The sequence below is a fragment of the Oculina patagonica genome, chromosome 1 (assembly GCF_052425735.1).
Source record: "Oculina patagonica isolate OP01 chromosome 1, crgOcupat, whole genome shotgun sequence".
NCBI classification, from domain to species: domain Eukaryota; kingdom Metazoa; phylum Cnidaria; class Anthozoa; order Scleractinia; family Oculinidae; genus Oculina; species Oculina patagonica.
In genome coordinates, this window is record NC_135758.1 from 11,073,172 (window position 1) to 11,095,350 (window position 22,179).

At 40.0% G+C, this 22,179-nt stretch overlaps 2 protein-coding genes across 3 annotated transcripts; both read right to left on the reverse strand.

Moving 5' to 3' along the window:
- Positions 1–1,348: 1,348 nt before the first annotated feature.
- On the reverse strand, positions 1,349–5,834 carry LOC144655953 (uncharacterized). The gene is made up of 2 exons (XM_078516151.1): positions 2,909–5,834; positions 1,349–2,545 (listed from the first exon to the last, which is right to left on the reverse strand). Coding segments are annotated over exons 1-2 (2,907 nt in total). The 5' UTR covers positions 5,814–5,834; the 3' UTR covers positions 1,349–2,543.
- Positions 5,835–7,156: 1,322 nt separating this feature from the next.
- Positions 7,157–18,416, reverse strand: LOC144656555 (uncharacterized). 2 transcript variants are annotated; one of them, XR_013571322.1, is made up of 5 exons: positions 18,283–18,416; positions 17,652–17,715; positions 13,596–13,655; positions 13,247–13,314; positions 7,157–7,833 (listed from the first exon to the last, which is right to left on the reverse strand). XR_013571322.1 is itself a non-coding variant. In XM_078516780.1 (2 exons), exons 1-2 carry the CDS (start codon positions 10,446–10,448, stop codon positions 7,401–7,403), a joined length of 561 nt encoding a protein of 186 aa, XP_078372906.1. In that variant the 5' UTR covers positions 10,449–10,457; the 3' UTR covers positions 7,157–7,400. The 2 variants fall into 2 exon arrangements, 1 of the variants encoding a protein (XP_078372906.1); XM_078516780.1 differs by lacking the exons at positions 13,247–13,314; positions 13,596–13,655; positions 17,652–17,715; positions 18,283–18,416 and adding an exon at positions 10,321–10,457.
- Between the last annotated feature and the right edge of the window lie 3,763 nt (positions 18,417–22,179).

Here is a 22,179-nt window from a genome sequence, read left to right on the forward strand (position 1 = left end):
TTAAATCATGATGATGAAAGAACAGGGTGAAACCAATAATGACAAGCACTTCAAAAGCGTTTGGAACACGAAAGGAAAATAGTACAATTCTTTAAAAAAATGTTTTTGTAGTTGTTGTTCCAGCAAAATAACTGCGATTGTATATTCCAAGTCGCTTATTCTTTTATAGGGACTGTAAAGCTTTTCTACAAAATTATTATCGAGAGGTAACAAATAATTGATCAAAAAAATAACGCATTTATATTTTTTTATAGTAATATTAAATAGTGGAAAGTCGCCGACGAAAAACTGTTTCTTGGCTGTGAAAGGTTCCTCAATACAGGGCAGAAGAACTGAAGTCTGTTCTTTTTTTACAAAAAATGCCATATCAAGTTCTTGTAATAATTATAGTTATTTTTATCAACAAAGTCTCCTGCAGAAGCATTGTTAATCGATCTGGGTGAACTTTACTGCTCATAAAACAAAAATTGTCCAAAGGCATTCCAAGTTCTAAGAGTCTTGGCAACAGTTCAAGCTTGGAATCACGAAATGGTAACTTCTAGTTAGTCTTTTCAACACCACATGTATATACAGGTAACTGACCAATCGTGACGTGGAGATGGCTGCATATTAGCCGAGTTGATTTTTTGTGTGTTTATGGATAGCGACGTAGTCGAGGTCCATAATCACGCAAACAAAGAACGAGGCAAATATCCAGCTATCTTGACCGAACAAGCTTGGCCAATAAAGGATTTATTACCTGGCCTAAAGAACACCACTTTAATATTGTGCTACACAGTAGGCATGTTTAGCCAATCGCAGCCCAGTATTGGGTTTATCCTGACCTTTAGTAGCCTCCCACGCAGTCGTTCTTAGGGGCGATCGTGTTTCACTTCTCTTCGTGGGGAGGAGTGAAACACGATCGCCCCTAAGAACGACTGCGTGGGAGGCTAGACCTTCAGTGGAACTAGCCATATAATAACGCATTTTTTTTTTGTAATTCGGCTTGCTGAAAATCGTCGATACTGTTGATTTGACTGTGCTGTTTAAAAACATCCGTCTTTTTCTGCTCCCACCAAACCCCAGACGTCAAAATTCCCCACACCGGTTTACTCTCATAGTGCCTCTCTCCAGCCAGTTGTATAAATGGGTACCGGCGAAATAATTCTGGGGGGGAAGGCGAGGGGGGGGGGGGGGGGGGAATTGTGTGGGTACCCTTTGATGGACTAGCATTCCATCCAAGGGGAGTAAAAATATTCCTACCCGCTAAATGCTATCGAAACTTGGATAAGATCACTTGGCTCGAGGCTTCCCAGTTTACTACAGAGGGAAACTATATTGATGAATTCAAGATGACTTTTATAAGGACTCAAGTTTTACATTTATTCATTTAAAAAATGCAAAAAGCAACAGTTTAAGTTCTAACAAGGTTTGACGAGAAATAAAGATTCTCAAACCATCTTATCAGCACTTAAGTTCCCCTCAGTGATCTCTTTACACATCTTACTGCACCAGGTGCGAGTTCCTGTCTAGCGAGTCTCCTGGTGATCAGAGTCGAGATTCTTATTACCTTCATGTCTGATTTTGTATGAAAATTTTGAGGAGAACTTACATGCTGATCACTGTTAAGTTGAAAAACATTAAGTTTCAATCTGTCTAAAAAATTGCTTCTTATGTCAGTCTCAAACAATTTATGATCAATAAACTTGAAAACTTAGCTACACGACTAATCTTTCCTTATGGATCTTACTGCTTAGCATGCGAGACTGCACAACTTCAACTGATTAAAGACTCTTCAGTTTTGATAAAAGGCTTAAAACGGAAATTTCCTAACAGTACACGAGTTTAATATGCGCTTTATAATATATATAATTATGTTAAAATATGTAACTAGTGAAGCGGGTGAACTTCCTCACCCATCCTACTAAGAACTAATATTTCCTATCATAAGTGTTGCTAAGGATCAAAAGTCTTTCTGTTATGTACACCGATAACAAATTTAACGGTAACATGCTGGCCCTATTTACAAATTTGAGAGGAATACCTATAAGTGAAAAAATGTTCACACCATACTTCCTTAGTTTTTGCTTTAAAATTGTCTTTAGCATCATCTTCTGATATTCCCAACAGGAAAACTGTTTTACATGCTAACTCGACGGAATATAGTGTCCAGTCCTTTTTACGTGCGTTCTGCGTTCCACGGGTACAGAACAGCTTTTTGGACTCCTACTTTGTTTCTCAATTTGCTATCGTTTGTACAAATATAACTACTAGCAAGCCTCTGAATTTGGACTAAACGTAAAATGAATGCGATTGTTCTAGGAAAAGCTATACACACACTTGTAACTACATGACTGATGCATTGTGGAGAAATGTTGCGCAAATAAACTTCCTGACAACATTGCTATCACGGGCATTTTCAGTCAAAGGGGGCACGAAAAAAATATTAACCTACACTTGTTTCATTCATTGAATGTATCCTACATAAAAATTATCAGTCCAGGTTATCAGTCCATGGTGTGTTTTACTTCTCACTTTAGCTCTGTACAGAACAAGTCTTTCTTTCCTGCAGGAAAAAAAAAACAATATAACAAGGTCATTTACTTTTTAAAGGTAAGAACGACTTGTTTAATATATCTATTTGTTAGGTGAACAATCTTAACCAATTGATCAACAATCCAGAACAGTTGGTTTAGTTACTCTGTCAGTCATAGATTACTCGGACATAGATTTTGTACATAAGAGTTGACCTAACATTATCGCTTTGCTGACGTCATATGCACCGTCTTGAGTATAACTTGTAAAACTACCCGCGCAAATTGAAACCTTGGCAATTAACCACAGAAACTTCCAACTAGGAAAGTTACTTTTACCTAGAGTGGTTTAAACACGGATAAATTATATATTAATGAACGTTGTCGTTTCTTACATTTATTTTTAAAATCAAACGCCACGCTATCACCAATCAGCACAAATGGTGCCCAGTGGTTCACGTCAGGATAGCCGTTGTCTCTCATCCACTTCATGGCCTGGTGAAGACATTCACTGGCACTTTCCCCACGAACAAGGTGCTCGTAGAAACGTCTCATGAACAGCTCTGTTGCATTGTCGTCTGGGGCCCACAGTGACACCAACACTGAGCGTGCACCGGATCCTAAGAATGCTCGAGCGATTCCAACAACTCCCTCAGCTCGAATCTGTCCATGCGCACTGTGACAACAGCTAAGTACTACCAGTTTAGCCCGCAGCTGAACTTGTGAAACTTCAGCCATTGTTAGTAAGTAGTCATCTTCTCGCGGATTTTCCATAGAAGTTCCAGAGGGGGTGAGAAGAATTTCTCCTCTTTCTGCATCACCGTGTCCAGCGAAGTGTATCAGGCTTACCGAAGGTATCTTCTGAAGTACTGCCTGCTTAGTTGCTTCCTTTCCTAACAGAGGCTTGACACCCAGCATTTTTCCAACCATGCTTGCTTCGCTTTCTGCACAGGGAAGTGACGGTATGTCCTTAAGAAGTCCATTGAGACGCACCCGACCAACATCCGGGTTCCCCACTATCAGTGCGCCCGTCTGGCTGTGATAGTCTGCTGGACTGTCCTGAATGAGCTTGAGGGTCGATAAAGAAGGAACAACACGAACCCTGAATTTTTCTGCAAAACATTTCCCCTTTTCATCAGGCAACGCGGCAAATGGAACACCACATAAGGATCGATCAGGAACAATGATGACTTCAGGCTCATCAAGTAAGTCAACCACAGGAGCGATGATCAATTTGTAACACAGAGGAAGATCCTGTCTTGGTCCAAAGCTTTCTTGATTGTTCTTCCTATGAGACTCATGGCTATCTTCCTTACAGGAGTGATGTTTCATTTGAATTTCACTCAGGGATCGATCTTCGCAATGTTCCCCAGGTAAAATGCCAAAACGTCTGAAGCTTCCTTTAGCAAAGAACTCATCCAGGTTGCTTATAGTTATTCCTTCTTGAACATTTCTTGCATTTACCTTTCGGAAATACAATACCCCGCTGGGTTTGACAATCCACAAAAATACCAACTGTGGGGAATAAGACATGTAGAGACAAGTACAGCTACTTTCTATCTTCACGATCCTTTCAATGGAAGCCCACGTTTGAGGTTCAGTTGATATTTGATTCTCCACACAGTACTGAGCTGACATTAGATCTGCCAGGGCTCTGGCCCTCCCGAGTTCTGAAACAGAAAGAGCTTCTTTGAAATTTCCAGCGGCACAGTACAGATTTCTGAGTAACCAGTAAGGAGAAACGTGCTTGTCTGTATACAATATCTTAAACTGATCATCGTCTCCAAGAAAACGTCGTAAATACTCTGCTTTTTGAATAGCGGGAAGAAGATACGTTATAGCTTCCTGCGCCTTTCCTTCATCAAGCTTAACATATGCGAGTTCACAAAGTGATGTCAAATGTCCTTCAGCAAATCCAGACTCCTCACTTAATGCAAGTCCCTTTCTAAGATATTCTTCGGCCTTAACATATTCAGCCTGGCAACGGAACAGTGATCCCAGAAGTATGTAGTCCCATGTTTCGCCTTCTTTGTGACCAATTTCTTTATTGATTACAAGTGATTTCTCAATATGTTCCTTACTTTTATCATAATCGCCAAGAGATTGAAACAGTTGTCCATAATTTGAATAACACCTTGCCTCCTTTTCTCTGTCTCCCATTTGTTTAGTCGTCGCAAGTGCTATCTTAAGGTATTTGTTAGCCGTCGAATATTTACCGAGGGATACAGACAACTGCCCTAGGTTTACGTAACAAGAGGCAAATCCATTTCTGCTACCAATATTTCTCATGATCTTCAGTGCCTTTTTAATATATTCTTCCGCCTTGTCATATTCGCCGATGAATCCAAACACAGTTCCTAGGCTATCATAGCACTCGGCCTCTCCATTTCTGTCACCAAGTTCTTTCATGATCAGAAGTGCTTCTTCGAGATATTCTTTCACCTTGACATATTCGCCCATGGATGCAAACACATTTCCAAGGCTAAGATAGCAATTGGCCTCTCCATTTCTGTCACCAAGTTCTTTCATGATCAGAAGTGCTTCTTCGAGATATTCTTTCGCCTTGACATATTCGCCGATGGATTCAAACACAGCTCCTAGGTTAACGTAACACTTGGCCTCTCCATTTCTATCACCAAGTTCTTTCATGAGCGAAAGTGCTTTCTCAAGATATTCTTTCGCCTTGACATATTCGGCGATGGATTTAAACACAGCTCCTAGGATAACGTAGCAGTTGGCCTCTCCATGTCTGTCACCAAGTTCTTTCATGACCTGAAGTGCTTTTTCGAGATATTCTTTCGCCTTGACATATTCGCCGATGAATTCAAACACAGTTGCTAGGGTAAGGTAACAGTTGGCCTCTCCATTTCTGTCACCAAGCTCTTTCATTAGCGGAAGTACTTTTTCGAGATATTCTTTCGCCTTGACATATTCGCCGATGGATCGAAACACTTTTCCTAGGTTAACATAACACTTGGCCTCTCCATTTCTATCACCAAGCTCTTTCATGAGCGGAAGTGCTTTTTCGTGATATTCTTTCGCCTTAACATAGTCGCCGGTGGATCTGAACACAGATCCTAGGTTTCCGTAGCAGTTGGCCTCTCCATTTCTGTCACCAAGTTCTTTCATGACCGGAAGTGCTTTTTCGAGAAATTCTTTCGCCTTGACATATTTGCCGGTGGATCTGAACACAGATCCTAGGTTAACGTAACACTTGGCCTCTCCATTTCTGTCACCAATTTCTTTCTTGACCAGAAGTGCTTTTTCGTGATATTCTTTCGCCTTGACATATTCGCCCATGGATTCAGACACAGTTCCTAGGTTAACGTAACACTTGGCTTCTCCATTTCTGTCACCAAGTTTTTTCATGACCGAAAGTGCTTTCTCAAGACATTCTTTCGCCTTCACATATTCGCCGGTGGATATTAACACAGTTCCTAGGCTAACATAACACGATGCCTCTCCATTTCTATCACAAAGCTCTTTGCTGATCGGAAGTGCTTTTTCGAGACATTCCTTCGCCTTGACATATTCGCCGATGGATTTAAACACAATTCCTAGGTTAACGTAACACGATGCCTCTCCATTTCTATCACCAAGTTCTTTCATAACCGAAAGTGCTTTCTCAAGACATTCTTTCGCCTTCACATATTCGCCGGTGGATATGAACACAGTTCCTCGGCTAACGTAACACGAAGCCTCTCCATTTCTATCACAAAGCTCTTTGCTGATCGGAAGTGCTTTTTCGAGAAATTCTTTCGCCTTGACATATTAGCCGATGGATTTAAACACAATTCCTAGGTTAACGTAACACGATGCCTCTCCATTTCTATCACCAAGTTCTTTCATAACCGAAAGTGCTTTCTCAAGACATTCTTTCGCCTTCACATATTCGCTGGTGGATATGAACACAGCTCCTAGGCTAACGTAACACGATGCCTCTCCATTTCTATCACAAAGCTCTTTGCTGATCGGAAGTGCTTTTTCGAGATATTCTTTCGCCTTGACATAATCGCCGATGTTTTCAAACACAGTTCCTAGGGTAAGGTAACACGATTCCTCTCCATTTCTGTCACCAAGCTCTTTCATTAGCGGAAGTGCTTTTTCGAGATATTCTTTCGCTTTGACATATTCGCCGATGGATCGAAACACTTTTCCTAGGTTAACATAACACTTGGCCTCTCCATTTCTGTCACCAAGTTCTTTCATGACCGGAAGTGCATTTTCGAGATATTCTTTTGCCTTGACATATTCGCCGATGGAACCAAACACAGTTCCTAGGTTAACGTTACACGATGCCTCTCCACGTCTGTCACCAAGCTCTTTCATTAGCGGAAGTGCTTTTTCGAGATATTCTTTTGCCTTGACATATTCGCCGATGGATTCAAACACAGCTCCTAGGTTAACGTAGCACTCGGCCTCTCCATTTCTGTCACCAAGTTTTTTCATGACCGGAAGTGCTTTTTCGAGATATTCTTTCGCCTTGACATATTCGCCGATGGATTCAAACACAATTCCTAGGTTAACGTAACACGATGCCTCTCCATTTCTATCACCAAGTTCTTTCTTGACCAGAAGTGCTCTTTCGAGATATTCTTTCGCCTTGACATATTCACCGATGAATTCAAACACATTTCCTAGGTTAACGTAACACGATGCCTCTCCATTTCTGTCGCCAAGTTCTTTCATGATCGAAAGTGCTTTTTCGAGATATTCTTTCGCCTTGACATATTCGCCGAGGGATACAAACACGTTCCCGAGGTTTCCGTAGCACGATGCCTCTCCATTTCTATCACCAAGTTTTTTCTTGACCAGAAGTGCTTTTTCGAGATATTCTTTCGCCTTGACATATTCTCCCAGGGATATCAGCACAGCTCCAAGGTTTACTCAACATGAGGCTTCTCCTTTTTTGTCATAAATTTCTACAGTTATTGAAAGCGCTCTCTGATACAGTTCCTTCGCTTCTACAAATTTACGTTGACGGTAACACCAGTTTGCTATTACTATGCTTAGCTGACTTTCTTCAAATCTTTCTCCTAATTCTCGGTGTATGGCCAGAAGTTTTCTGGCGTATTGAAATGCACCTGTGTAGTTGTTGATAAGAAAGTAAGCCCTTGACATTGTCTGATATACATCTTTGTAAATCGTTTTTGTTAGTGTGTCTTTGTCTTCAAATGCTTTGTTGTTGAGTGTAACCAAGCACTCCTTGCATAACTCGATGGCTTTTAGAACGCGACAGGTGTTGAGAAGGAATCTGGCCACCAAGAGGCCTATAAAGACGGCTTGTACGATTTCAGCCATGTTGTTCATGTCAACACCTCTGTTAGAATGAGAAGAAAATAGGAATGAAAAGAAACAGGTTTGGAAGAAGAAATCTGTGTTAATTACGGTATGTAATATTATTATTTTAACATCACTTTTGCTTCAGTACTGCAGTTAATATTGATAATTTTACTGACGGCAACTCATGACTGTACTTAGTTTACAACTGACATCGACTTGATTTTAAAGGTTTGTCGTTTAAACTGGTATCACAAAAGATTCGCAAAACTTATTGACGCTAGGAATAAAAGAATTTTAAACATCTATTTCTTCTCAGTGAACGCCATTCAGCTGTTTAACAAAAATTACCCCAACACAGCTGGGAACAGTGACTTAAGCCATTTTGTAGCCTGCGTAGCAAGCGTTCCCGTGCGAGCAAAGTGCTGCTATGTGTCGGGCGCGAACGAATATTCTGGTGAAGAGCGAAATATTCTGGCCGCGCGAGGGCAAAAAAGGGAAAAGAAGGGGGGTGGGCTTCCCCACCCCCTCCCCGCTCGTTCCCATTTTTGCTCTCGCCCCAATTTTCGCGCGGCCAGAATCTTTGGCTCTTCGCCAGAATATTCGTTCGCGCGCGACACATAGCAGCACTTTGCTCGTCCGGGAACGCTTGCTACGCAGGCTAGCCATGTTGCGAAGTCAGGGTTGCGCCAGAGGTGTGTGACGTCAGACCGTACGCTACGTTTCAATCTGGTTAAAGACTAGGTTCCTCGGCGCAGTACACAGGATCAGTAAAGAAAGATTAGATGGACATTGCTTTCCACACTTTAGGGTCTAAAATGTGCGATAACAGTCATGTGCCCTTCTGTCAAACACTCGTCACTAATCCAGGGGAAAACCCAGAGACTTCACTACTTTGGACAGATGGTTGGACTTGCCATCAGCGGTAATAAGACAAGAGCTACGGCTGTCAACATCAAGAAGGTTGAAGCCGTAAATGTCAGAGAGTAACATCTACAATTCCCGAGAGGTTTTTTCTTTCTTGAAATAATCATATGTCATGATGGAGGTGCTAGCAGTGACAACCGCAATAAGCTCAGAAGAAGAAAAGCAAGTTTTGCAAACTACTACTACACCTCAGTGAGTCGGGATAACACAGCACGTAAACCAAGCTTGTGATCTACAGGAGCTTTGTACAATAGACTGTTCTCTATATGGTTGAGTGCCTAAGGATGATAAAACAAGACCTAGATGTATTTTCCAGCTGGCTCAGGATTTTTAAGAAATATTTTAGCAACAAAGAAATGAGGAGGACATGGGGACGAAACCCATGCTGCGGAGTTGAAGGTAAGTTGAACACGATATGAAGAGAGATTCGCTCCCACCAACAGGTGCTTTATACAGGACGCCAGAAAGAAAACAAAGGATAGGGCGACTAAGAATAACGTTGCACAGAAACCGTGGGCTCTATTTATCAATCGGAAGTCTAGAGGGACATCTTGTTCTACCGGACTGTCGATGTCCTTGCTATTTTCCTCCGTACTCTTTTCAGGCTGCCCCAAGATGCATTCTCAGCGGAATCGATACGGTTGTTTTCTTCCCATCGCGCCCAATATTCTTCACATTCAAGAAAACGGGCTTTAACCGACGCATTTCGTAGGTGATTTAAGCCCAAGGTAACTTGCAATCAGCCATTTTTGGCCAGCACGCAAACTGATAAGGAGAAACGAACGTCTACAAACCGAACGCTTGATTACACACGTGGACGCCATTACTCTTGGCTTGTCCACCGAACAGTGAAGGAATTTGATTGGTCGAAATGTTTATGCGTATTTAATGAGCTACTGGCAAAACTTAGAGGATCATTTGAGACGGCTCGAACCCAATGATCTAAATTTAGAGGGAACGGGTGTTAGCCATTTAGATTGTGCAAGTAAAAGATGTAAAAGCCTTGTTGTCGCCCTTTACACCATGCAACCAGCGCTATAGAGATGGATGCATGGAAGTACTTTGCGCGAGGAAAAACAATTGAGTTTGGGTATGTTTTGTGATATGAATGGCTGATTCAAACAGCGGTTATTTTATGAAATATGAAATATTACATATTTGACTTGCTTTCATAGATTCAAGTCCAGCCCAGTTATGAACGCAACTTAACAAGTTGCAAAAAGAAGGCCTGAAAAATTCAGGCTTGAACGCGATTGAAAGCCATGACCTGAGTTAGATACCGGTGCAGTACTCTACCAACTGAACCATCGAGGAAACTGGGAGCTGGTCACTTTGTGAATTTGTAGTATACCCGTATAAGAAGAAGATATGAGTCTGAATATAAGAAATTAAATGTACTGTACCTGCGAATAGAGAGCCTGAAATAAAACAAACTAACGCTGGAGCGGAATTTGACCCCATGACCTCTGCGATACCGTTGCAATGCTCTACCAACTGAGCTATCAAGCTAACTGGAGAATGATCACTTTGTGAGTTCGTAATACACCCATGGAAGATGACGATATAGAAGTAAATATATGAAATATCATATATATTTTACCTGCCAGTGGAAGACTTAAAAGACCACCGCAGCCACTTACGCAACTTAAGCAGCTGCGAAAAGAAATAAAACCTGAGAAATAAAACCATTAAACAGGGGGCTAAAGATTCAATACATGGAGAGACCATTGCAAATGTGCACGCGAATAGAAAGCTTAACTGTCTACACCGCTTCGAAATCGGTTTATTTACAGTTCTAAAATTGCCCGATCGGACTCGAACCTGACGAGACTGACAAAAAGACCTGACAAAAGACTAATCCGTATCACCACGGATGATTACTGCGTTGGAGCGATGACGTCGAGGCTGCTGCTATGATCGGGAAAGCATGAATTTACGGAAGGGATGTACTCGTTCCAACCACGTTTTAATGATACACGCAACTTGTCGAAGTTTAAATTGCATCGCACAAAATTTTGGGTTTATAAAAACCCGGGTATATAAAAATCCTTGGGCCATAATACATCACCGAACTCTTCGAACGCTTTGAACATCCATTTTCAAAGTATGAAGGTCCGGAGACCCGGCTCCTGGGTCTCTACAAAGCTTGACTTCAACTCGGAATCTCGGCAGATCAAATTGACGCGCTAGTCAGCACTGTCAACAACATTAATTTCTCCACGTATACTTTGTTTTATTTTATTTAATTATTACCATTTAGAATAAGCTCAGGATTAGAGAATTTCAGGAATACCTTGCACAAACAACTCATTTTTAGATCGAAGGGCGTGGAATGGACACTTGAGAGATTAGAAGCCACACTCAAGAGATTGTTAGAGGCAGGTGTGACAATAAGCCTCAAAGATGTGTCTTCCGTATCGGTGTAGCAAAACTAATTGCTGAAACACATGATTAGCTCTTACGAACTTAAAGCTGATCCTGCATGAGAAAGTTAGAGCAGTTGCAGGCCTCCCACCACTCACAAATGTACAGGAGGTGAGAACTCTCCTTGGTGTGTCCAGCCACCTAAGCAAGTCTAAGAGTGCAATGCAGACAATACAAAGAGCTTTGGAGTTCTTTCCTAGAAAGGGACAAGAAAAATTAAAGCAGATCCTGTGAAAGCTCCATTAAGAGCGTTGTATCACCAGACATAACACACATAAACTTTATCTCTACTCTAATTTACAAAGAAGCTCCTCTACGAGCTAACATCTTCGAGAGAAGAACGAAACTAACATGGCTGCCGATGCCTTCCTATGGACTAGGTGGAGCAGTGCCTTATCTCCTACAAGACACCCCTGTCTTCTTTACTGCCAAGAAACAACCCAAGTATGTTGCCTGTTAAGAGAATTGACACCTACAGTGTCGAGGTCTCCACAATTTTAAAAGAAGCTCTAGCTAGCATTGGCATGGACATAAAGATCATGGGAACAAATCATCAGAAAATTAATCTACGAGAAAACGAACCAAAAACCCTCAGTACCATTAGTGAGGGCATGTCCCATCAAGAATTCAGAAATTTCGAATGCGGTTTAAAGGTTCATTTCAATAATATCTGCCGCGTTCCTGGTTAGACGATGTACATTCCTCGTGCATAAGGTGAAATGACTTGAAATTCCACTGTTGATGATGATGCGACAACATACGTCAAAAGGCTAGTATGATCACGGCTCTTCCCGCCTTAGATAACAGAGTGGAGCAGAGCATAGAAACTCAAGAGGAAGATCCAATGTGCAGACAAATTAGAGTTTACAATTCTGAGGCTCAGTCTTGCAAATACTCTTTTGCAATGCTCTGATTCGCTACTGCTCAAACAGGAATGTCATTGTCACAAAGAATGTAACCCCGAAAGCACACAGAATTGCTATCCCATGACCTAAGTGATATAAGCCAAGAACCATTAAGGCCGTGACAAGATGTCGTGCCAACCGAACAATTTTTTTCTGGTGGCTATAATGAACTGAGCAGAAAGTCCTAGACTTTGTGCAGCAGTGCAAAGTCTGCGCGCTGCACAGGGATAACAGACCTAAACAACTTATCTCAACAGTCTTGACTCGATTCTTCTTGGAAAAACAAAGCCACATATTTCGTGATTCACCTGATTACTTTGCAAGGTATGTGGGAGAAGCAGCCAGATCACAAAGTCAATTGAAGTCATTAAAAGGCTCAAGTCAGTTTTTGCCAGGCACTAGAAAAACTCAACAAATCCGCAATGTAACAACGCGGAATGTTCACACCACGCAAAGGAATGGGGATTTAGGCACACAAATGTAAGTCCTTAGTTTCTTGAATGAAATGGAGAAGTGGTGCGTGAGGCTGATCATGAAACGGTCAGGAATCTCGTCAAGAAAGAAAGGGACCTGTTAAAGGCCTGCTCGTTTACAAGTAAACGCCGCAAACGTGCAAATTCTCTCTCAGCTAGCTGTTGATGGCACGAAACTCGAAGAATAGTGCACTTATTTTCAACACTGAGCTTAATCCACAGTAACCACATCTAGACAGTCTACATACACACGGCAACGCAAGCAAGTTGAAGAGCCAAGAAGCTTCAAGATCATCAAACACAAAGCCATACCTTTGAAAACATTGGACCTTGGTACCTGTTAACATTTCAAAAACCTCGACCGACCTGGCATAGTCAGGGGTAACGAAACCGACCTAAAGGTATAAGTATAGGATTCATTGAGAGATTTTTGAGTCTTGGCTTCAATATTGAGCTCGACCTTTCATCTCGGCTAACATTGAAGTGGAGACTTAAATACCTTTCCATATTGGCGAGGACGAATCCTGATAAGTGTATAGAACCACTGTTCAAAGATATGTTTGATATCAATGTATTTATCCAAAAGTCTTCGTTGATGTCTTCATCCTTCCTTTACTTCTTTCTATGTTTCATATGATGAGCGGCGTTCAAAATAATTAACAAAATGCCAACTGTAAATGTGACTTCGTCGACGGAGTTGTAACATAAGTGAAATTGTACTCACGGATTCCTTTTTGCTTTGTGGAATGCAAATCTAAAGTCCTTAAAATTCCGCTGGCAAGGGAGCGTTTTCTGCAAGATGAGAATACATTAAGCACGCGTTTAGCACATTAATTGAAACAGAGTAAATAACATTTCTACACATGTAGAAGGGAATTAGGAAACTCAATGTTACTAAGTAAAAAAACAAATATTCAAAGTGTGTAACTATTGCTAGTTTGTAAAAATATTTACGAGACAATCCTCTACTGCTATCAGCGTTTTATGACGGACAGTGTTTAAAATACAAAAGACAGGCCAACCAGAAATGATCCTTTGTCAATACGATGTAACCCATAAAAGTTTGTACCTACCCGCTTTGTGGAAAGAGACTCAAAAGTCTTAAAGCGTCACTTGACAATTGGGAGCGTCTTCTGCAAGTTAACACCCAAATGAGCACGTGTTTATTGCCTATTATTTCAAACTATTGGGTCAGCTACAGAATGACTACTCTGAATTAATCTAACAGCAGCTAAAAAATCAGATTTTCTTGGTTTAAATGTATTAAGTGGTTGGCAAAGGAGAACCATACAAAATTTAAAAATGCAAATCTAAAAGTCTGAAATCTAAATTAAGATGTGTTGGTATTAAATAAAACTAAAATCACGTAAAATGAGCAATAATCTCATAGCGCAGAAAAAACAAATACGTTTTCTTTGTTTTTCTAGTATTATCAACTAATCCGAAACGCAACTCGGATTAATCAAACTTTACTTACTGTACGTAAGTAAAGGATCGTAAAGAAATCGAAAATAAATCTAATGAATATTTGTCAGCAACAGAAATTCTCCTCTCCAAACCAACATTGAGATACGAAGTTATCAAATTTTTGGTTTAGCCTGAACTTTTCGATTTTGTCAAGTGACTGAGAGGTGAAGAGATAGATATTTTTTTTTCTCTGACAATTTGGCTGCACTTGTATAGTTTCCTTCAGGCTGCAAATATTCCTATCAGCGTGTTTATGCATCAGTCAATTCCAGCAGTGCCCATCCCCCCCCGCCCCCGGGCTAACCCCCGGGCATTAGCATTTCTTTAAAAAAAATTGGCAAATTCCCCGGGGTGGGGATGAAGGAACCGGGCAAATGCCCCGCTCCCGGGTTAATTGTTTTCAATCTCTCGATAGGTGAAATAAGAATATAATACAAGTTGTTGCTTCTTAGCAATGAAGAAATATCTAAAATTGAGAAAATATACCTTTAAAAACATCCACGAACATCCACGAGCTTCTCTAGTCATTCGTGAACTAGCTAATCTGCAACGTAGTCCACGTCTTGGCCAATAAACGCCTCCTCACGAATACGCGACTCACTCCACGGTTTTGAAAGTACGTGTCAAATGCCCGGGGGTCAACCCGAGGTACGCAAATGCCCCACCCTCGGGACGGGCAACATTAGGAAATGCCCCGGGGTTGCCCGGGGGGGGGGATGGGTACTGCTGGAATTGACTGATGCATTACGTAATTGAGCCGAGTTGACAGCTCTATTTTTGCCAAATTGTTACAATTTGTTCTCGGTTTCTTAGTTCTCGAATTTTACTTTTCCTTGTGTTTCAGTTTTTATAGGTTATTTCAATCACCGAAGACTACTCAGGATCTTCCTGTTTTTTAATGCTGCATCTATGACTCAATATTTTATCAGATCAGTATCAAAGCTAAAAGGATTTAAAATGTTTTCAAACTCGGAGCGCAAATAAAATTTAAAAAGCGTGAAATATTTGATCTGATATCATCCAGACTTCATCAGTCACTGAGGTGGTGTTTTTTAAGATGAATGTTAAGAAGACATTTCACTGCCTCGGGGGAGTTAAAATTCTGTCATAAATTGGAGCTAATTCAAAACCATTGTCTCTATTTAACAAAGGTTTTCTGAGTTTTATCTCAATGGCCTCTTTTACCCGGCGTTTAAAGGTGTTGATTTCGGTGGCTAACACTTTTGTCTTGCTTGTGTCTACCGAGTGGCCCTCCAGTCGACAATGTTCATGAATGGCTGACGAGTTCCTCGACTGATGTTCTTTCATTCTGGTTTCCAGTAAACGGGACGTTTCGCCAACGTACTCCTTGTTGCACTGTTCACATTGAACCTGGTACACAGTTCCGCATTTCTTTAGATTGGACGTTTTGTCCTTGACATGTACCAATTGCGACCTCAGGGAATTTACGGGTTTATGAATAAGTGTGACCTCGTGTGACTTAAACGCTCTTTGAAGGCGTTCAGAAATTCCTTTGATGTATGGCGCTGAAGCGTAGATTTTCTTCTCGTTTTCGGGCTCTTTCGTTCCAGACTTGGAATGCGGTATTGTTAGCATCCAATCTGGGTAGTTGTTTACTTTCAAAGCTTGTTTCACGTGTTGGGCTTCCCTTGTTTTGTCCTCGTCCTCGGTAACCAAGGTCTGGGCTCGCAGCATCAGGGTGTTAACTACAGCTCTTTTGTGTTGAAGATGATGATTTGAGTTGAAGTTCAGGTACTGATCCGTGTGCGTAGATTTACGGTACACGGAGATCTTGGTAGAACCATCTTGGTTTACGTGTACACAGGTGTCAAGGAACGGGATTTTACCCTCCTTTTCTTGTTCCGAAGTGAACTGGATGTGCTGATCAATCGAGTTCAAGTGATCAGAGAAAGAATCGACAGCATGTTCGTGAATCTTGGCCATCGTGTCGTCAACATATCGGTACCACATAGTTGGCGGGGTCGGGGCGGTGTTCAGTGCTCTACTCTCAAACTGTTCCATGTAGAGATTAGCCACTATGGGAGAAATTGGGGACCCCATCGCAGCTCCTTGTTTCTGTTTGTAGAATTCATGCTGGTACGTGAAGTAGGTACTCGAAAGGCACATCTCAAGTAATGTGGATAATTGTGTGATATCCAGAGGGCATCTATCCGGCAGGCTACTGTCACCTTCCAGTTTCGTTTTGGTAACTGAGATGGCTTCATTAATCGGGATGCTAGTAAACAGTGCAGAAACATCGTATGAAACGAGTTTCTGTCCAGGAGGTACCTCAAGCTCTGCAATCTTGTTGACAAAGTCTTCACTGTTGACGATGTGATGACCGTTGAGGCCAACAAGAGGTTTCATAATCTTAGCAAGGAACTTGGCAGTGTCGTACATCACGCTACCAATGCTGGAGACTATTGGTCGTAATGGGGCGTCCTTCTTGTGAATCTTGGGCAGGCCGTAGAACTTTGGAACATTTTCCGCTGTGGGGTAGAGCTGGTTATACAGATAGCCAGGGATTTTTCCTTCTTTGCGCCAATTTCTCAAGGTTTGAATGAGCTTGTTTTTGATGGAACCAGTTGGGTTGGATGTCAGTTTCTCATACGTGTTGGTGTCGTCTAGTAAAGCCTTCACCTTGGTGTGGTAATCTTGTTTGTTAAGAATGACCCCGTAGTGCGCCCTTTGTCTGCTGGCAGGATGACAATTGAATCGTCCTTCGCCAAATATTTGATAGCTTCCCTTTCGGCTTTGCTGATGTTCGATCTTGGAGGTTTACTCTTGCTTTTAAATTTTATTTGCGCTCCGAGTTTGAAAACATTTTAAATCCTTTTAACTATGTATCCGGAGCAGGAAACCAATATTTTCAATAGTATCAAAGCTGTTTTCGGTTTTGCACTTTTTACCGCCGAACCAAATTGCCGGCTCGGTTTCGAAGAAATGTAATCGATCTCATTATACAATTTTCAGTCGTTATTGAATCTCCAAAACAAAAAAGTTGACCCTTTTCCTATCGAGAGACCACATTGAGCCGTTCTAATTTTCATTTCGTGGTAATACCAATTCCTCTAACTTCGAAATTGAAATCTTCAGAAAATGAAATTAAATCAGGACTGTCAAATAATTTCAAGAATATTTTAGCAATCATACATTTATATCCATTCAGAGACTGTCAGTTGGTAATAAAACTAGAAAGCAAACAGGTCATGTAAACTATTTACACGTACAAATTAAGCAAATTTGTACTTGTAGCCGCTAAAATCTCTAAGCACATCGAATCGGCCACAGGTTAAACCAAACACACGAAGATGGTCACAAGGTAGAATAAACACAAATCCAGGTTCCAAACGCGTGCCACACTCTGTACTTTAATCTCACAATCTTGAACTCGGTCACTGCACAAGGGCACTTCTCACAGTTTGCCCGATGAGCTCGAAGACTCGAAAATACACAATTACACGTTTGCACCTTTGCACGATTTGAAACACGCTGAACCTATGTAAACTTCGATACACGAGGAAAAAACCTTACACTCACATGGTCGCCCCCTGAACATGGCGACCATTTTACTACATGTGTTTTCACTGCACTGCGCAGACCTGAACTAGAGCGTGAAACCGCTGTACAATACAACCAAAGCTTGAGCTTACAGTACTCACCGCTTCTCTTGCGCTAGGTGAAAGAAAAACTTTTCCGATCGTCAGTTGACCACAGGAACTTGTCCTAGAAGCAAAGAAAAAATATTCTTATTGCCCATCGTTTAAAACTGTGTAGGTAAAACTAACACAAAGCAATTTCACTAGTACAAAAGTGCCAAATCCCAGTTACATATAGCCCAGCTGGTCAAAGGAGATTTTTCCAATCAAGACGAATAAATCAGAATCATTTTCAAATTTAGTAAATTTAAAAAGTTCAGTTTCCTTTACGTCATATCAAGTGCATTTCTATCACACCAATTCATTTTAATTTGGCGAGTTTTACAACATAGCTTACAAAACGAAATATGTCATGAATAGGTATAATTATTACATTTTGTTACGAAAGCAGCCACTTAAAAAAACCCGACAGCATTGCGCGCTTGATTTTAAAGCAACGCTTTCCAAGTTATTTTTAAGTATTAGGTGGAGGACAAAAAGGGGTGTCTCAAGCATAAATTTCAAGAAACATTCTAACTCTTCTTTCTTCCCTTTTGATAAGTTTATATCAGCTTTGATACAAACCGTTACTCTAAACTACTTCAGATGAAAACTGGGTTGAACATTAGCATGTGCAAGTATTGACTGTTCTTACCGTTCCAGAGAGGACTGAAACGGCCAAACCAATCAATGTCCGAATCAGTCTGTTTCTCCGATGGGTATCTTACCTTAAAAGATAGCAATGACACATGAAATTGTCAAGTTATCTGACAAGTGACGTAACTTACTATTGTAATCACATTTAGCTATTGCTATTCTCATCGTAAGCCCTTGATTGTCACTTTTCCTTGTGTTTCAGTTTTTATGGGTTATTTCAATTACCGAATACGATTCAGGAATTAGTTGTCTTCAAAATTCAGATTGCTTTACCTCATTTCGAAGTCACCTCTGTCATACGATTTTATTTTAATTCGGCGATTTTTACAACAGAGCTAACAAAACGAAATATGTCCTGAACAGGTATTATCTCCTTTCTGAGAATACTGTCAACATTGCACGCTTGATTGCCAAGCTACGGTTGTACAATGAAGGAAAACTTTTCCACGTTTTTAGAGGGGTTTTCTTTAGTGTAAATCGAAGTAATATTTTAATTCTTCTATCTTCTCCTTTCATAAGTTTGTCTCAGGCTTGATACAAATAACTGTTACTGCAAACTACTTGAGATGAAAAGATGGCTTTAGCGTGACACGTTCAAGTATTTACTGAACTTTCCGTTCCAAATAGGACTGAAATCCAAACCGATCATGAGACATGAGAAGAAACAATGTTTCCGCAACAATGTTTCCTAGTTTAGCCAAGCCTTTACGATTGTGATACGACGTCACTTGAATTATTTCTTTTCAATGCGAGGTCTTATTAAAAGTGGTCTGTTTTAAGCTAATTGCGAAGAAAACAAAAAACGATTTAAAGTTTGTACGTTTTACTCTTTGGTTTTACCGAATCATCTGCCCTCAGAAAGTGAAATATAAAATTGCTTCTCTATCATAGCAGTTGATTTCTGAATCATACATAAAACAACCTGTTAAAAACAATCGCAGCCGTTTCAGTATTTATACATTTTCCAAATGTTGTTCTTTTTTTTTTTAATTTCTTTTCAGCCAATTGACACCTCTTACTGTTTTCTTCTTTCATAATGTTTTGACAAACGATGTTTTCTCTTTAATTTTTCGCTGATAATTTATGTCACCAAAGACAACTCGTGTTTTTTTTTCTGTGTTAGTTAATACTGCAGCTATGACTCAATATTTTATGAGTTGAGTTTCAAAGTTTTTTCTCCTTTTCGTGCAGATTTCCGCTGAACCAAAAGGCTCGCTTGGTATTGAGGAAATACATGCGACTTTTATTCGACTTCTCAAGAACAAAAAAATTCCTTTCCGCTGCGAAATAACAACATTCAGATTAAAGGGTTCTAATTTCTACTGATGTGTTTATAACAGTTCTTGTGTCTTCAAAAATAAAATCTTCAGAAAGTGAAATAGAAATCAGGCCTGCCACATCATTCTAAATACATTTTTAGCAACATGCGTGACGAGAAAGTGGCAGATTGTAACAGTATTCGAAAAACGTGAAGCTATCACAGGTTCCCTCCTGGTTATAAACAAAAATATTTAGATTGCAGTCACTTGATTACTGGAACGGAGATTAGGAGATTATTTCGTTTGCTATAGCCCTTCAAGAACAAAAGAAAGTAGTATTTTCCGAAGGGAATAATAAACCGACATGTATATTTTAATTGAAGCCTCTAGGTTCCACTAGTTATTACTTTATAACACAAAAATTTTCGGGAAACTGCATTTCGTGAAACATTTCTTTTCGAGGATAGCTTAATTTTACCTTGTCGCAAAAAAAAAAATATTGCAATACTGGCAATAATTAATTCTAATTCCTTTCTCCTCAAAAGTGTAATCTTCAGAAAATAAAACTTCCATCAGGACTGTCACATCATTCTAAGAACATTTAATAATTTTTCAAAGAAACTTATTGTAGCCAGTATTTTGATCGGTAATAGAAATTGTTGAAAAAGGTTTCATAAGCTCACGCGAGCAAAGACTCGCATTAACGATTTTCCTTTCGCTTTGACAAAGGTGGACAGAAGCCACCGAAAATTTAGTAAGACAAAAACAGCATAGAAAACATTTTTAAAAATAACTAATTATGTTGACAAACAACCAATATTACACAACTGTAACGATGTTTACAAACGTTTTCGAAACTTTTTCACATGAGCACTTTTCGAATTGCCAAAACTGCCCCTACCATAAATACTACAATAAAAATGTACACGGACTATAATTCCTATGTCGCAGTCTGTTTAAGGAGGGAATGTACCCTAAGGTCGTTTTTCACAGCTTAACACAGGTTTAACGGAAATATCTGGTTTGCGTTTAAAGGAATCCAAAAACGCTACTATTATCCCATATATCTTATGTCTATGTGAGTTTTGGGGATGTTAGGAGAAGATAGTTTTTTCTCAAAGGATTAGTAAAATTTAGTGAAATAAGAAATATTAACCTCTTACTAACCTAGCGCGATTAATCAAACTTTACTGATTGTACGTCCGTGATAAATCGGGAAGAAATCTAATCAGTATTTGTCAGCAACAGAAGTTCCCCTCTCCAAAGCAACATTGAGATACGAAACTATCAAATTCTTGGTTTAGCCTCAACTTTTCGATTTCGTCTGGTTTATGCACAATAAAAGTATTAAGTGAAAGATAGGTTAAGATATGTATTTTTTTTCTAGCGATGTGGCTATACTTGTCAGATAGTTTTCTTCAGTCTGCAAATATTCCTATCGGCGTGTTTATGTAATTCAGCCGAGTTGACAGCTCTCTTTTTTGGCATATTGGTACAATTTGTTCTCGGTTTCTTAGCCCTCGAATTTTACTTTTCCTTGTGTTTCAGTTTCTATGGGTTATTTCAATCACCGAAGACAACTCAGGTTCTTCCTGTTGATACTGCACCTATGACTCAATATTTTATCAGATCCGTTTCAAAGCTTTTTTTCGGTTTTGTGCTGTTTACCGCTGAACCAAAATGTCGGCTCGGTTTTTGGAAACATAATCGACCTTATTATACAATTTTCAGTCGCTATTGCATCTCCAAAGCAAACAAGTTGTTCGTTTCAGTTTTGAAAACAGGTCAAATTTAAAGGCTCGATTTTTTTGTTTTGTAGTAATACCACTTCCTTTTACTTCGAAAAAATTAATGGAAATCTTCAGAAAATGAAATTGAATCACCACTGTCAAATAACTTTTATACGCGAGACCGCCATATGGTAATAAAATTAGAAATAAAACACCTGTACATTACAGGTACATGTACAACTTAATCAAGCAAGTTTGTACTCACCGCTTCTATTGCGCCAGTTAAAAAAAATGTTGATTGTTAGTTCATCACAGGAACGTGTTCTACGAGAAAAAAGAAACATTTTAATTATTAACCATAGTTTTAAGATGTGTTGGTAGAACTCTCCAACGAATAAAGCACTTCAAAGCAATTGCACTAGTATTTCAAAAGAGCCAAATCCCAGTTATATATAGGCCAGCTGACTAAAGAAGATTTCCCAATCGAGTCAGTCTGTGTCTCCGATGGGAATCCTACCTTAAAAGATAGCAATGACACATGAAATTGTCAAGTTCTCTGACAAGCGACCTAACCTACTACTGTACTGTTTAAAATGCACAATAAGTATCACATTTAGCTGTTGCTATTCTCATCGTAAGCCCTTGAATCTCACTGTTCCTTGTGTTTCAGTTTTTATGGGTTATTTCAATCACCGAAGAAGACTTAGGTTCTTCCTGTTGATACTGCACCTATGACTCAATATTTTATCAGATCCGTTTTAAAGCTTCTTTCGGTTTTGTGCTTTTTACCGCCGAACTAAACTATCGGCTCAGTTTTGAGGAAATGTAATTGATCTCATTATACAATTTTCAGTCGTTATTGCATCTCCGAAGCAAAAAAGTTGATCATTTCCAATTTGGGAAATA

Bases quoted from the DNA above. Each gene is read 5' to 3' on its own strand.
- LOC144656555 (XM_078516780.1), bottom strand. From the start codon at position 10,448: ATGGTCTCTCCATGTATTGAATCTTTAGCCCCCTGTTTAATGGTTTTA. The intron at 7,834-10,320 runs GTAAAATATATA...TCATTCTAACAG, and splicing joins TTTAAGTCTTCCACTGGCAG to AGGTGTTGACATGAACAACA.
- LOC144655953 (XM_078516151.1), bottom strand. From the start codon at position 5,813: ATGGGCGAATATGTCAAGGCGAAAGAATATCACGAAAAAGCACTTCTG.